This window comes from Arabidopsis lyrata (genome assembly GCF_000004255.2).
Source record: "Arabidopsis lyrata subsp. lyrata unplaced genomic scaffold ARALYscaffold_5, whole genome shotgun sequence".
NCBI classification, from domain to species: Eukaryota; Viridiplantae; Streptophyta; class Magnoliopsida; order Brassicales; family Brassicaceae; genus Arabidopsis; species Arabidopsis lyrata.
In genome coordinates, this window is record NW_003302551.1 from 12,762,833 (window position 1) to 12,777,068 (window position 14,236).

A 14,236-nucleotide genomic window follows, 5' to 3' on the forward strand; every position below is an offset into this window, starting at 1 on the left:
CCTCTGCAATTTCCAGTTGTTTACTTTTGTTCACAACAATGATCTTTTAACTCCACAATTCAGGAAAAAATACCGCTAAGTACAGAGATTTTTCGGGAGGAGATTCCTCACATAGAAGTTCTGGCAAGTGGTGATTCAAGGAAGATGTTGGGTTTGGCAACATATTGCGAAGCTTATTATAGAAGTGAGTTGATCCATTTCTTTTTTCTTTTGGTCTTTTGTGTTTATATATCTTGATAGTTTCTAGAGTTATACAAGAGGTTATTGTCATTTTTCTGGTAATGAGATTTATAGTGATTCTATTCGTCGATGTTAGCTAAAACTAGAGTGATTTTGAACCTCAAGAGAAATGAAGTGGGTTTATTCATTCATTCCTCCTTCAAGACTTTTCAGTCAGTCATTATCCAAATACATTTTTGCATCACTTAGATTTTTTAGGATGTGATACTTGGAATAGTTGAAAGAGGAATCTTGAAGTTTTGGTGTTTTAGTATAGACAAAAGTCTTCAGAGAGTCCTCATAAAGTGTACAAACTTCTCTAGCGAGTTGTGTGAAGAACCTCCACTTATAACAGAGGCTCTAAGTTGCTCTTTCAAACTGATAGCTCTCTTCCTCATCTCCTCTCCTTCTTCCTCCACCATTAACCTCTTCACAGCTCTCTCGACCGCTCCTCTGTCTAGATCACCCTCCACTTGAATCCCTATTTTCCAAACACACTCCAAGTACCTCGCATTCACCTTTTGATCACTGGAAAACGGCTTGCAAATCATTGGAACTCCTTCCCCGATGCTCTCTAGTGTCGAGTTCCATCCACAATGGCTCCAAAACCCTCCTACTGCAGGGTGAGAAAGTACTTCCTTCTGTGGAGCCCATTTCACAATGTAACCTCGACCCGAAATTATCTTACTAAACTCCTTAGGCAAGTACTCTATCCATGTAGAACCACGTACTGACCCTGGCCGAATCACCCACAAGAACTGTTGGTTGCTACTATCCAATCCTGAAGCAGTTTCCATCACCTCATTAATTTCCATCAAAGCTAAGCTTCCCAAGCTTACAAATATCACAGAATTTTTCTTTTGTTTGTTCAACCATTCGATACAGCTCTTGTTCTCTTCAAGCAGACTTGTAGGAGTCGAGGCCACCAGGTGAACAGGGCCTATAGGATACATTGGAATTTTTAGCTGTTGTTGCAGGCGAGACAGAGATGAGCTCTCTAGACAGCTCGCAGTGTTGATTATTACAGAGGAAGCTGTCCGTGTGTCAACTGTATTCCTATACAGTTCCATTATACTCTCTAATGATGCCCAATGTGAAACCGGAAAGTCTTTGCATCTCAGGGGATGAAACTCTGGCACTAGCTCGTTTTGTTGTCCTTTGGGTTCTACGAAAAGGTCAAGAACCATGCTGTTACAGATTATAGACACTAGCAAAAATGGGGACGGAGAATTCAAGAGTACCTTTCAAGGGAGCCAGGACATTGTTTGCATAGAGTTTGTCGAATACAGAGCGGCAAACAAAAGCCGTTGCACTTGTGGTGCTGAAAATAACGTTTGGAAGCTTAAACTCTTTCGCTGCAGCTTCAGCAAAGTACACGAACTCATCGTAGACGACACATGCGATCTCATTACCTTGTTGCAGAAACAGCTGACCCAAACAGTCTTTAAAGCTCACCTGACACTCTTTGTTGAGCTTATGCAGAAACTCTATTGGCCCGAGATTCTTAAAATCAGACTCCGGTAAGCTTTCCGGAATGGTGACAAACTGAAAATCAGTGAAGTCATCTGAAGGGCTAAAGTGATTAAACTTGGTCTGAGCAATTGTGATTGAGAAACCCTTCAAGTAAAGGGTTTTTGCAAGTTGCATCATTGGAGATATATGTCCTTGAGCTGGAACTGGAACTAACAATACCCTTCTCCTCGCCAGCTTTTCCTCCATTTCGAAAACCTAGAAGAACAACTAAAACAAAACTGCTCTGCCCCGTGTTTCGCGAGTTTGGTCTTCCTATTTCTTTTCTTTGCGGTGACCAATCTATGAGATCTCTTAAAATGAGTATCTTTCAGATATAATATATCAGATTCTCAGACTTGTGGACATTGTTTCATCTGTATTTCCTTCTTCTTGGCTCTCTTTACATTGTTATATCTCTCTATCTTGGTAACGAAAAAAAGGCAAAGATGGTTTTGTCTTCTTGGTTCTCTTGCCGACTTTGGCTTCATACGAAAAGATGGCCCAGACAAAAAAAATGGCTTTTTCTGCTACATCAATTCTATCTTGAGCAAACTGCCAAAAGTGATAAACGTATTTGATTTTAATTTCTTTTTATTTTTCATTAAACAAAACACATGTACTTTGTAAATATTGCAAGATTAAGCATGTTCCATACAATACAATGATCTCTAATAATACATGAAGTTCAACTTTTTCACTCTGTCTTTAAGTGCTTGACAAGCTCATCTAATGCGTTATATGAGGAGCCTCCACCCCTTACAGAGGCTTTGAGCTTCTCTCTCAAACCGAGGGCTCTCTCCCTCATGCATGCTCCTTCTTCATCGACAATCAACCTCTTCACTGCTCTCTCGACCGTTCCCCTTTCCACTTCACCTTGAAGTAGAATCCCTATTTTCCAAACACTTTTTATATACTGTACATTGCGTTTAACTTCTGCTCACCAATAAAAGGCCTGCAAATCATTGGAACTACTTCCACAATGCTCTCAAGTGTTGAGTTCCATCCGCAGTGGCTCCAACGGGTGTAACAACTAAAAGTGGATGGTCGTGACTCCCGTGAGATATGTTTCGGGTAAAATTTTGCACTGAAGCAGATTTGAGTTCCATGGTTGGAGGAACTGTTAGTTCAGATTCTTTACTTTGGTTTTTTTTTCAGTCTCAGAAAACCAGATTGAGTCATCTAAGAGTCCATATTCTCAGACCAAGTTCTAAAAATCCCTCATTGTGACAGATCTGATTCATGCTCAAACGTTGTGGTGTACGTTAAAATGTGTATATCTGTGTTATTATTGTTCTCTGTTCTATGCTGTCCACTTTTGGGACTTCGGTTGTGGTCAGTATGATCTTTTTTATACATAGCACACTTTATAATCCTGCTGGTGAATTTGTGAAAGGTCTTCAAATAGCAATTAGCATATGCAGTTTATGAATCTATCATCTTTATACTCATATAATCCTTTGCTTGTTCAGGTCATGCTGTGGTCAAGTGCGAGATATTTTACATTTCTGTTTATTTATCCTTTTGTTAAATCTGCTTCTCGGTGTTGCAGATATCTTCAACAACTGGGAAGCTTGTGCCTCTACACAAGGAAGGCAAAGAGTCTTTGGGAGTAATTTGTGGTAAGCCCCAAAATTCCTTCTTTCTAATTTTTTTCCTTGGCATGATGACCTCCAAAGGGTCAAATAAATTACAAATTCCAACGTTGTAAATTTTACAAGATCAAGCTTGATCTAGAAAATTCAAAGCTCTTCTTATAATACATAAAGTTCAGCTTCTTCACTCTCTTTTCAAGTAGTTGACAATCTCTTCTAATGCGTTGTATGAGGAGCCTCCACTTCTTACAGCGGCTTTGAGATTCTCTTTTAAAAAAAGGGCTCTCTCCCTCATTTTGGCACCATCTTCTTCAACAATCAATCTCTTCACAGCTCTCTCGACCCCTCCTCTTTCTACCTCACTTTGCACCTGAAACCCTATTCTCCAAATACTCTCTAAAGACAGTACGTTTAACTTTTGCTCCCCGTCGAAAGGCCTGCAGATCATTGGAACTCCTTCCACAATGCTTTCGAGTGTTGAGTTCCATCCACAGTGGCTCCAGAAGCCTCCCACTGCGAGATGTCCAAGTACTCTATCTGTGGTGCCCATTTCACTATGTATCCTCTTTCTGAGACCATCTTACTGACTTCCTCTGGCAGTGACTCTATCCATTCGGAGCCTGCGATAGAGCCAGGCCGAATGACCCATAAGAAAGGCTGGTTGCTATTAGACAATCCCCAAGCCATCTCCAACACTTCTTTGGTTTCCATTTGAACTATGCTCCCCAAACTTATGTATATGACTGACCTCGGTTTTTGCTTGTTCAGCCATTCAATACAGCTCCTGTCCTCTTCCAATAAACCAGAAGCTGCTGAAACTGTAATGTGAAGAGGGCCTAATGCGTATACCGGAATTCCGAGTTCATGTTGCAGCCGTGTCAGAGGTGAGCTCTCTAGACATTTCACCGTGTTGATGATAACAGCGGAAGCTGTTCTTTTGTTGACTATTTCCCTACAGAGCTCAAATAATCGATCTAGTGGCCCAACTCCTGAAGTTGGTAGGTCTTTGTATCTTAATGGATGCAAATTTTCCACCAGCTTTTCTTGCACTTCCGGATCTGAAAAGCCAAAAAAATGACGTATTAATGAAACGATTGGTTTCAAGATGGGTTATTAAGTTGGTTTTAGGCACCTTCCATGTCGACCAAGAACTTCTCGGCACTGAGTTTGCTTAAAACGCAACGGGAAACTTGATTGATAGCACTTGAAGTGCTGAAGATGAAACTGGGAATCTTGAACTCCTTAGCTGCAGCACCAGAGAAGTACATGAATTCGTCGTAGATGATACAAGCAATATCATTTCCTTGTTGCAGCAACAACTGAGCTATACAGTCCTTGAAACTTGCCTCACTGGTTTTGTTGAGCTCTATCAAAAACTCGATCGGTCCGAGTCTCTCAAGTACAGACTCTGGTAAGCTCTTTGGTATGGTAACAAATTCAAAACCAGGAAAGTTTTGAGAAGAAGAGCTTACTTTGTTGAATTGTCCCTCAACAACTGTAATTGAGAAGCCCTTCAAGTTCAGGGCTTTGCCAAGCTGCATCATTGGAGTAACATGGCCTTGTGCTGGAACTGGAACCAACACTATCCTTCTCTTCGCTTCCATTTTCTCAATTGCTTAAGCTCTATTTCTCTCTTGACCCTCGTGTTCGTTGTCTGACAACTACTCTTTCTTAATGCCGTAATAAACTTTCAATAATGTGTCATTTACTAGTTGGAAGAAAGTGACAATTATTACAAGAAAAGCGTGTCTCTGTTTTGGCTCATATAAGAGTTGGTGGTTTTAGTCACGTTGGGTAGGTTTTGTCTTGTTGAGGCTTTACTTGTAGTCTTCGAAATATAATAAAATTTCCTCAAAAGTTTTGGAAACTTTGTAGATTATTCATTTTGCTTGAAAAACATTTTCAGGATGCCTAAATTCACATAAAACTCTCTTATAATTGATACAATAATAATTAATATTCCAAAGAAAGTAAACATTTTTTGCTGTCCACATAGAGTTCCCTTATTATCAAAGTTCTTTTATAATATATGAAGCTCAGCATCTTCACTCAGTATTCAAGAACTTGACAAGCTCACCCAATGCGTTGTATGAGGAGCCTCCACTTCTTACAGAGGCTTTGAGCTTCTCTTTTAGATCAAGAGCCCTCTCCCTCATTCCTGCACCTTCTTCATCCATGATCAACCTCTTCACAGCTCTCTCTACACCGCCTCTTTCCACTTCACCTTGAAGCAGAATCCCTATTCTCCAAACACTTTCTATATACATTGCATTTAACTTCTGTTCGCCTTGTAAAGGCCTACAAATCATTGGGACTCCTTCCGCAATACTCTCAAGTGTTGAGTTCCATCCACAGTGGCTCCAGAAGCCTCCCACTGCAGGATGTCCTAGTACTTCTATTTGAGGTGCCCATTTCACAATGTACCCTCTTTCTGTGATCATCTTACTGATTTCCTCTGGCAATGACTCGATCCACTCGGAGCCAGCGACAGAGCCAGGTCGGATGACCCATAAGAAAGGTTGGTTGCTATTACACAACCCCCAAGCCATCTCTAACATCTCCATGGTTTCCATGTGCGCTTTGCTTCCCAAGCATATGTATATCACTGACCTTGGTTTCTGCTTGTTCAGCCATTCAACACAGCTCTTGTCCTCTTGCAGTAAAGTCGGTCCAGGCGATGAAGCTGTAATGTGAAGAGGGCCTAACGCGTACACTAGAATTCCAAGTTCTTGTTGCAGCCATGACAGAGATAAGCTCTCTAGACAGCTCGCAGTATTGATGATAATAGCGGAAGCTGTTCTTTTGTTAACTACTTCCCTACACATCTCCAAAAGTGGTCCTAATGGTCCAAATCCTGAAGTTGGTAAGTCTTTGTATCTTAAAGGATGCAAACCTTCCAATACCTTGTCTTGCATTTCAGGATCTGCAAGGTAAGAAATAAAAATCTGTCATGAGTGATCGATCGAAATGAGTCACCAAGCTCTTTTGGGAACCGAACCTTTCATGTCGATCAAGAACTTCTCGGCATTGAGTTTACTTAAAACACAGTAGCAAACTTGAATTGTAGCACTGCTAGTACTGAATATGACACTAGGAAGCTTAAACTCTTTAGCTGCAGCTTGACAAAAGTACATAAGCTTGTCATAGATGATACATGCTATATCATTGCCTTGTTGCATCAATAACTGACTTATACACTCCTTGAAGCTTGCCTCGCTTGTTTTGTTAAGCTTCATCAGATACTCAGCTGGTCCTAGTTTCTTAGATTTAGACTGAGGTAAGCTCTCTGGTATGGTGACAAAGTCAAAACCAGGAAAAAGTTGCGATGAGAAGCTTATTTGCGTCAACTGTCTCTGAGCTACAGTAATTGAGAAGCCTTGTAACTGAAGGGCTTTTCCAAGCTGCATCATTTGAGTAACGTGACCTTGTGCAGCAACTGGAACTAACACAATCCTTCGCTTCTCTGCCCTTTTCTCCATTTCCTGACTTTTGTTTTTCTACTCTATTGTCGCTCATATGCAATAAGTGATCCAAATAATTACTAAAATCCCACAATCTTCCAAAAGGAGACCATTTTATTTTTCAAGTGTTCACTTTTTAAAGCAATAATAACCTTACACGCAAATGACCATTCAACAAGTCAACTACTTAGCTGTGAAGATAAAGGTTGACACATCACTTACATGGCAAAGAAGATCTTGACACATGCTACCTCAATAACTCTCAAAACATTAAGTATTTCATGTTTGTATGAGAATTAGGTGTTCTTCATTTCATTTATTTAACCAAAAACTTTTGTTTTTGGGTGTTGGAGAGTCACAAATAAGAGATGAGTTTTCCACTAACTTTATCCAGGCAAATGACCTTCCATCGTGTTGGAATTATTAGCTTGATCTATAAAAACCAAAGTTGGTCTATATATTACTTTTATGTTTTATATGTGACATGAAGTTCATTAGCTTTATTCTGCCTTTATGAATTGCTGCGAAGTTTAGTATCCTATTTTCTATCTCTCGTGTTCCTCGTGTGATACTAGTGTTTCTAAATGCATCTGAAAATTAAAATGGCAAATTCGGATTTAGAAGACCTTGCTAAATAAGAAAGAACAACACGATGTAACGGAATTCGAATAATCAAAGCTCTCTTATAATATCTCTACCCTGTCTTCAAGTACTTGGCAAGCTCATCCAATGCGTTGTACGAGGAGCCTCCACTTCTCACAGAGGCTTTGAGCTTCTCTTTTAAACCAAAGGCTCTCTCCCTCATGCATGCGCCTTCTTCATCCACAATCAACCTCTTCACAGCTCTCTCGACCGCTCCTCTTTCCACTTCCCCTTCAAGCTGAATCCCTATTTTCCAAACACTTTCTATATACATTGCATTTAACTTTTGTTCGCCTTGAAAAGGCCTGCAAATCATTGGAACTCCTTCCGCAATACTCTCGAGTGTTGAGTTCCATCCACAGTGGCTCCAAAACCCTCCCACAGCAGGATGTGCAAGTACTTCTATCTGCGGTGCCCATTTCACAATGTATCCTCTTTCGGATACCATCTTACTGATTTCATCTGGCAATGACTCTATCCCGTCCGAGCCAAGGATAGAACCTGCTCGGATGACCCATAAAAAAGGTTGGTTGCTATTCGACAATCCCCAAGCCATCTCTAACATCTCCATGGTTTCCATTTGAGAAAGGCTTCCCAAGCCTATATATATGACTGACCTTGGTTTCTGCTTGTTCAGCCATTCAACGCAGCTCCTGTCCTCTTCGAGTAAACTAGGACCAGGGAATGAAGCTGTTATGTGAAGAGGGCCTAATGGATACACTGGAATTCCGAGTTCTTGTTGCATCCATGAAAGAGTCAAGCTCTCTAGACAACTTGCAGTATTGATGATAATAGCGGAAGCTGTTCTTTTGTTAACTACTTCCCTACACATCTCCAAAAGTGGCTCTAATGGCCCAAATCCTGAAGTTGGTAAGTCTTTATATCTTAAAGGATGCAAACCTTCCAACACCTCGTCTTGCATTTCAGGATCTACAAAATAAGAAAACATATATAAGTGAACTGACCGATTGCGAAAATGGTCATCAAGCTATTTTGTGTACCTTCCATGTCGATCAAGAACTTCTCGGCATTGAGTTTACTTAAAACACAACAGCAAACTTGATTGGTAGCACTGCAAGAGCTAAAGATGATACTGGGAATATTGAACTCCTTAGCTGCAGCTTCACAGAAGTACATAAGCTTGTCGTAGATGATACAAGCTATATCACTGCCTTGTTGCAGCAATAACTTACTTATACACTCCTTGAAGCTTGCCTCGCTTGTTTTGTTGAGCTTCTTCATAAATTCTATTGCTCCTAGTGTTTTAGATTCAGACTGAGGTAAGCTTTCTGGTAAGGTGACAAAGTGAAAACCAGGAAAATGTTGCGATGAAGAGCTTATTTGCTTCAAATGTCCCTGAGCAACTGTAATTGAGAAGCCCTTTGACTGAAGAGCTTTCCCAAGTTGCATCATTGGAGTTACATGACCTTGTGCAGCAACTGGAACTAACACTATCCTTCTCTTCTCTGCACTTTTCTCCATTTCCTGAGCACTTTCTCTCCCCTTTTTTGCTCTTATCTTGCCTCTCAATGCAATAAGGGATCCAAATAATTATTAAAATCCCACCACTTGTGTTGGAAAAATTCCACAATCTTCCAAAGGAGATAATTTTATATAGGCAAGTGTTCATTTGTCAAACGAATAATAACCTTACATTGTGTTGAATAAACACACGGCAATGACCATTCAACAGAATCTTCCAAAAGAGACCGTGTTATACAAGTCTTGGCACATCACTTACTTGGCAAAGAAGATTTTGACACATGCTACATCAATAACTCGCAAACCATTAAGTATTTTATGTTTAAGTGTACCTCGATTTATTTCTTTAACCAAAAACGTTATTTTTTGGGTGTTGGAGAGAGTCACAAATAAAACAGCGTAAAGGGATGAATACTTGGTATTGTTTTGGTATAGAGACAATAATATTTTTCTGTGTAGAAGAGATGAGTTTTCCACTAATTTTATTCGTTAAATTAACAAGTGCTTTGTAATTTGTATTTTGCTTCTTCTTTTTTTTTTTTTTAAGGGCAAAGACCTTCCATCGTGTTAGAACTTATAATCAAAAGAGATCATTCTATTTTGAGAGAAACTTCGTAAAGAGGAGAGGATTCTTGTATTGAATTCGAAATGCTTTTATTTGCAAAACAAACCATCAACTTTTGTAAAATTTGCAAGAACAAGTTTGATCTATAATCAAAGCTTGCTCCATATATTACTAATGTTTATATGTTAGTATGTTACATGAAGATGATTAGCTTTATGCTGTCTTTAGCAAAGTTTAGCATCCTGTTTTAACTCTTTTAAACCAAGGGGTCTATCACTCATACATGCATCTTCATCATCCATAATTATTGATTAGTATAAGATGATTGCTGAATAGCTCTAAATTATTATTAAAAATCTGTTGACTAACAAAGAGAAAAATTATTGTTATAAAATCCCATTTGTATTGAGTATTGACAGAGAATATTACATTAATTCCAAGAAAAGCGTGTTTCTTATGTTTTTGTCTCATATAGGAGTTGGTGGTTTTGAGCCCAACATTGGGTTGGTTTTGTCTTGAGATCTAGATAATAACAAAAAAATTAAGAGGTTTTACTTGTAGTCTCCAAATATAATAAAATTTTCTCAAAAGTGGATTAATGCATGGTTCTCCGATCTTGGTTGCAATTATTCATCAACGGTTTTTTGGTTTACCATTTTATTTATTCCTCATTTCTTATGAACATTTTTCAACGGAATGAAGAAATTAACATTTAAAAAGAGTAAACAAGTTTTTTGGTCAATATAGAGTTTTTGTGAGGAACTATACATAATCGGGCATGTCAATTACGAATTCAAACATCGAAATTCCTTGACTTATGTTGGGTCGACCCGGTTCGGGCTGGATCGGGTCGGTCTGCTTTTTGCTACATTACTCATCTTCATAACTTCCTAACCGTAACTCCAAATCCACTTTCGTTTTGACCCAAATTCCTTATTTTGATGCTCTTCAAACTAGTTCAGGTGGTTTCTCAAATGGTTGAGCTTTTTTTGGCACTTCTTATGAATCTTCTAGCTAATCTTCAAAATCCAATCGATTCAACCGAAATCTTTTGTGATCCGAAGCTTCCTTTTGTCTCTTTAGCTCCATTTGCCATTTTTGTACCTAAATTAGCACCATATGCAATGCAAAAGCAATTCTGTGACTCTAAATGCATAATTATCCAAAACTACATGATAAATGCATACTTACACGTGATAATAGTGAATTAAGACCCAAAAACTAGTAGAAAAAGAAAAGGCTTAAGAACACCAAAATATCATATCACTATACATAATTGGGCATGTCAAATACGAATTACATCGAAAAACCTTGAGTTTACAAAAGCTTGGATCTTTCCTCTGTTTCCAAAATATTAATTGCACCAAAAAAGAAAAGTCATCTACTTAAAAAAAAATTTGCAACGTCAAGCTTGATCTATATCAAAGTTCTATTTAATACATGATGAAATGTAGCATCTTCACTTTGATTTCAAGTGCTTGACAAGCTCATCTAATGCATTGTATGAGAAGCCTCCACTTCTTACAAAGGCTTTGAGATTCTCTCTCATACCAAGGGGCTCTCTCCCTTATGCATGTGCTTTCTTCATCCACAGTCTTTTAATTTTGCAACATCAAGTTTGATCAATAATAATCTATGTTTATTAACATGTGCTTTACATTACATAACCTGCTTGACGGAGAAATATATCTCCTTGTGATCCATTCCTCAATGTTAGTGGTATTATATTCAGATCATTGTTGAAGCTGTAATATGGTGTTGACATGGAGTTTATTTAAATATCTTCAAGAAATGGGAAGCTTGTGCCTCTAGACAAGTAGGTCAAAGAGAATCAAACAAAGTATCAATTATTATTTGTTAAATATTAGTGATACCTTTACTGTTTTGTAAGACTTATTAACTCCCAATTATTCCTCAAAAGTGTCTACATGCATCATGCATGGTTCTCCTTCGCCAGGTAGACAATCAAAGAAGATTTCAAGAAGATATCAATTATTATTTGTTAAATATTAAGTGATATCATGAAGATTTTTTTATTTTTTATTTTAATCATGAAGATTTCCATGTTAGTATATTCGTATTTGACCTGTTCTTGATTTTATGCAATTAAGTATTCCTCATATCTTTTTTTTTTAAGTAATACTATCCACCTAATGAACTGTAAACAGAAGAAAGAAATAAAATTCCAACAAAAGTAAACCACAAACATTGAGGCATGGATCACAAAGAGAGATATATCTCCGTCAATTAGGTTATGTAACGTAAAGCACAATTTACATTTTCAAAGTAAACAAACAAATTCAACAAAAATACACCAGAGGTAAGCCTTGAAATACTATGTTTTTCGTAGTTTAAAAGATAATCGAAAATATACTAACATGGAAATTTCCTTTGTTCCCAATAACTTTTTATTTGCACAATAAAAGGTCATATCTCTACCTTTAAAATTTTGCAACATCAAGTTCGATCCTGCATACTTTAGTTGTTGACTAACATGTGCTTTACGGCTTCGAATATTTGTATTTGACATTTTACATCATTCCTTTTGTTGAAGCTGTATTATGGTATTGACATGGAATATCTTTAAATATCTTCAAGAAATTGGAAGCTTGTGCCTCTAGACAAGTAAGGTCAAAGAGTCATTTGGTGGAACTAGCGGAAAGCCTCAAGCCCTCTGTTTCCAAACTTATATTCATTATTGTTCATGAAAGTTAGATATATGTTTGTAACAGGACTTCCTTCGCTAGGAGAATGAATATTTTACACAAAATTGCCAAAAGATATGATCATTCTATTTTGAGAGAACAACGTAAAGGGATACTTGAATTTCATCTGAATTGTTATTTATTTGGATGATAAGCCATATTAAATTTTGCAAGATCAAGCATAATTTAAAAAAAAAAAAAAAGATCAAGCTTAATCTTGTGTTACATGATGTTCAGGTTTACTCTGGCTTTAGTAATTGCTACCTGAAGTTTTAGCATCTTTTCCTTCGGTCTCCAAGTAGTTGACGAGCTCATTCAATGCATTGTATGAGGAGCCTCCACTTCTTACAGAGTAATTGAACTTCTCTTTTAGAACAAGGGCTCTCTCCCTCATGCTTGCACCTTCCTCATCCATGATCAACCTTTTCACAGCTCTCTCGACACCTCCTCTTTCCACTTCACCTTGAAGCAGAATCCCTATTCTCCAAACACTTTCTATATACAATGCGTTTAACTTCTGCTCACCGTTAAAAGGCCTACAGATCATTGGAACTCCTTCTGCAATACTCTCCAGTGTTGAATTCCATCCACAGTGGCTCCAGAAACCTCCCACTGCAGGATGCGCATTTTGCGGTGCCCATTTCACAATGAATCCTTTTTCTGAGACCATTTTACTGACTTCCTCTGGCAATGGCTTGGAACCAGGTCGGATGACCCATAGGAAAGGTTGGTTGCTATCACACAATCCATTAGCCATTTCCAAAACTTCTTTGGTTTCTATGTCAAATATACTTCCCATGCTTATGTATATGACTGACCTTGGTTTCTGCTTGTTCAGCCATTCAATGCAGCTCCTGTCTTCTTCCAGTAAACTAGACGTTTCTTTAGCAGTAATATGAAGAGGACCCAATGGATACACTGGAATTCCAAATTCTTGTTGCAGCAATGTCAGAGACGAGCTCTCTAAACAGCTCACCGTGTTGATGATAGCACCACAAGCTGATCTTTTGGTGATTATTTCCCTACAGAGCACCAAAAATCTCTCTAGTGGCTCAAATCCTCCAATTGGTAGGTCTTTGAAACTTACTGGATGCAAGTTTTCCACTACCTTGTTTTGCAAGTCAGGATCTGCAAAGTCAATAAACAATTCTGTTTGAGCAAAAGGACTTGATGCAAAATGGGTAAGAAGTTACTTTTGGGTACCTTCCATGTCGATCAAGAACTTCTCGGCATTAAGTTTACTCAAAACATAGTTGCAAACTTTATGTGTAGCACTTGTAGTGCAGAAGATGATACTTGGAATCTTGAACTCATTAGCTGCAGCTCCACAGAAGTACATAAGATCGTCGTAGATGATACATGCAATATCATTACCTTGTTGTATCAGCATCTGACTTACACAGTCCTTGAAGTTTGCCTCACTGGTTTTGTTTAGCTTTATCAGAAACTCGACTGGTCCGATTGCCTCGACTTCAGCCACTGGTAAGATTTCTGGTATGGTGATAAATTGAAATCCAGGGAAGTGTTTCGAAGAGCTTACTCGATTGAACTCTCCTAAAAAAACTGTTATTGAGAAGCCTTTCGAGTTAAGGGCTTGACCAAGTTGCATCATTGGAGTGATATGCCCTTGTAATGGAAGTGGAACCAACACTATTCTTTTCTTCTCTGCTCTTTTCTCCATAGCTCCTCACTCTCTCTCACTCCTTCTGTATCTCAGGAAAGACTATATAAGTGAAAGTGATCAATTTAAAGAAGACCGTGGTGATAAAGGTTGACACGTAGCTTATTTGGTCAAGAAGATCTTGCCACATGCAACATAAATAACTCTCGATCAAATCATGTTGCATGGTTGCAGGCTGTGAAGATAAGATTAGAATACCATTTAAGTATTTTTTTTTTTTGCTGGTGTATATGATTTTATTATTTCTGGTTGGTATATACAACTAAAGTATTTTTTTTTTTGTTGTATTCTTTAACATATAACCTTCCTTTGTGTAACACGCTAAGGAATTTTTATCAGAAGAATGAAAGTGACATTCCAACAAAAGCCTTTGTCTC

General features: G+C 38.2%; 5 protein-coding genes across 5 annotated transcripts; all 5 read right to left on the reverse strand.

Moving 5' to 3' along the window:
- Window positions 1-454: 454 nt before the first annotated feature.
- On the reverse strand, window positions 455-2,152 carry LOC9311867 (UDP-glycosyltransferase 76E11). The gene is made up of 2 exons (XM_021024552.1): window positions 1,461-2,152; window positions 455-1,384 (listed from the first exon to the last, which is right to left on the reverse strand). The coding sequence occupies exons 1-2, from the start codon at window positions 1,936-1,938 to the stop codon at window positions 507-509; spliced, it is 1,356 nt and encodes a 451-aa protein (XP_020880211.1). The 5' UTR covers window positions 1,939-2,152; the 3' UTR covers window positions 455-506.
- A 1,199-nt stretch (window positions 2,153-3,351) lies between these two features.
- On the reverse strand, window positions 3,352-5,159 carry LOC9313572 (UDP-glycosyltransferase 76E6). The gene is given in 3 exon segments (XM_021024553.1): window positions 3,352-3,854; window positions 3,857-4,381; window positions 4,456-5,159. Coding segments are annotated over 3 exon segments (1,344 nt in total). The 5' UTR covers window positions 4,928-5,159; the 3' UTR covers window positions 3,352-3,507.
- A 92-nt stretch (window positions 5,160-5,251) lies between these two features.
- LOC9313573 (UDP-glycosyltransferase 76E4) lies at window positions 5,252-7,112 on the reverse strand. The gene is made up of 2 exons (XM_021024551.1): window positions 6,322-7,112; window positions 5,252-6,246 (listed from the first exon to the last, which is right to left on the reverse strand). Exons 1-2 carry the CDS (start codon window positions 6,800-6,802, stop codon window positions 5,369-5,371), a joined length of 1,359 nt encoding a protein of 452 aa, XP_020880210.1. The 5' UTR covers window positions 6,803-7,112; the 3' UTR covers window positions 5,252-5,368.
- Window positions 7,113-7,369: 257 nt separating this feature from the next.
- On the reverse strand, window positions 7,370-9,043 carry LOC9313574 (UDP-glycosyltransferase 76E4). Its single transcript, XM_002877460.2, has 2 exons — window positions 8,428-9,043; window positions 7,370-8,356 (listed from the first exon to the last, which is right to left on the reverse strand). Exons 1-2 carry the CDS (start codon window positions 8,906-8,908, stop codon window positions 7,479-7,481), a joined length of 1,359 nt encoding a protein of 452 aa, XP_002877506.1. The 5' UTR covers window positions 8,909-9,043; the 3' UTR covers window positions 7,370-7,478.
- A 3,248-nt stretch (window positions 9,044-12,291) lies between these two features.
- LOC9313575 (UDP-glycosyltransferase 76E5) lies at window positions 12,292-14,065 on the reverse strand. Its single transcript, XM_002877461.2, has 2 exons — window positions 13,382-14,065; window positions 12,292-13,306 (listed from the first exon to the last, which is right to left on the reverse strand). The coding sequence occupies exons 1-2, from the start codon at window positions 13,857-13,859 to the stop codon at window positions 12,429-12,431; spliced, it is 1,356 nt and encodes a 451-aa protein (XP_002877507.1). The 5' UTR covers window positions 13,860-14,065; the 3' UTR covers window positions 12,292-12,428.
- Window positions 14,066-14,236: the final 171 nt, after the last annotated feature.

Bases quoted from the DNA above. Each gene is read 5' to 3' on its own strand.
- LOC9313575 (XM_002877461.2), bottom strand. From the start codon at position 13,859: ATGGAGAAAAGAGCAGAGAAGAAAAGAATAGTGTTGGTTCCACTTCCA. The intron at 13,307-13,381 runs GTACCCAAAAGT...TTGACTTTGCAG, and splicing joins GTTCTTGATCGACATGGAAG to ATCCTGACTTGCAAAACAAG.
- LOC9311867 (XM_021024552.1), bottom strand. From the start codon at position 1,938: ATGGAGGAAAAGCTGGCGAGGAGAAGGGTATTGTTAGTTCCAGTTCCA. The intron at 1,385-1,460 runs GTACTCTTGAAT...ACCTTTTCGTAG, and splicing joins TGTCCTGGCTCCCTTGAAAG to AACCCAAAGGACAACAAAAC.
- LOC9313574 (XM_002877460.2), bottom strand. From the start codon at position 8,908: ATGGAGAAAAGTGCAGAGAAGAGAAGGATAGTGTTAGTTCCAGTTGCT. The intron at 8,357-8,427 runs GTACACAAAATA...CTTATTTTGTAG, and splicing joins GTTCTTGATCGACATGGAAG to ATCCTGAAATGCAAGACGAG.
- LOC9313573 (XM_021024551.1), bottom strand. From the start codon at position 6,802: ATGGAGAAAAGGGCAGAGAAGCGAAGGATTGTGTTAGTTCCAGTTGCT. The intron at 6,247-6,321 runs GTTCGGTTCCCA...CTTACCTTGCAG, and splicing joins GTTCTTGATCGACATGAAAG to ATCCTGAAATGCAAGACAAG.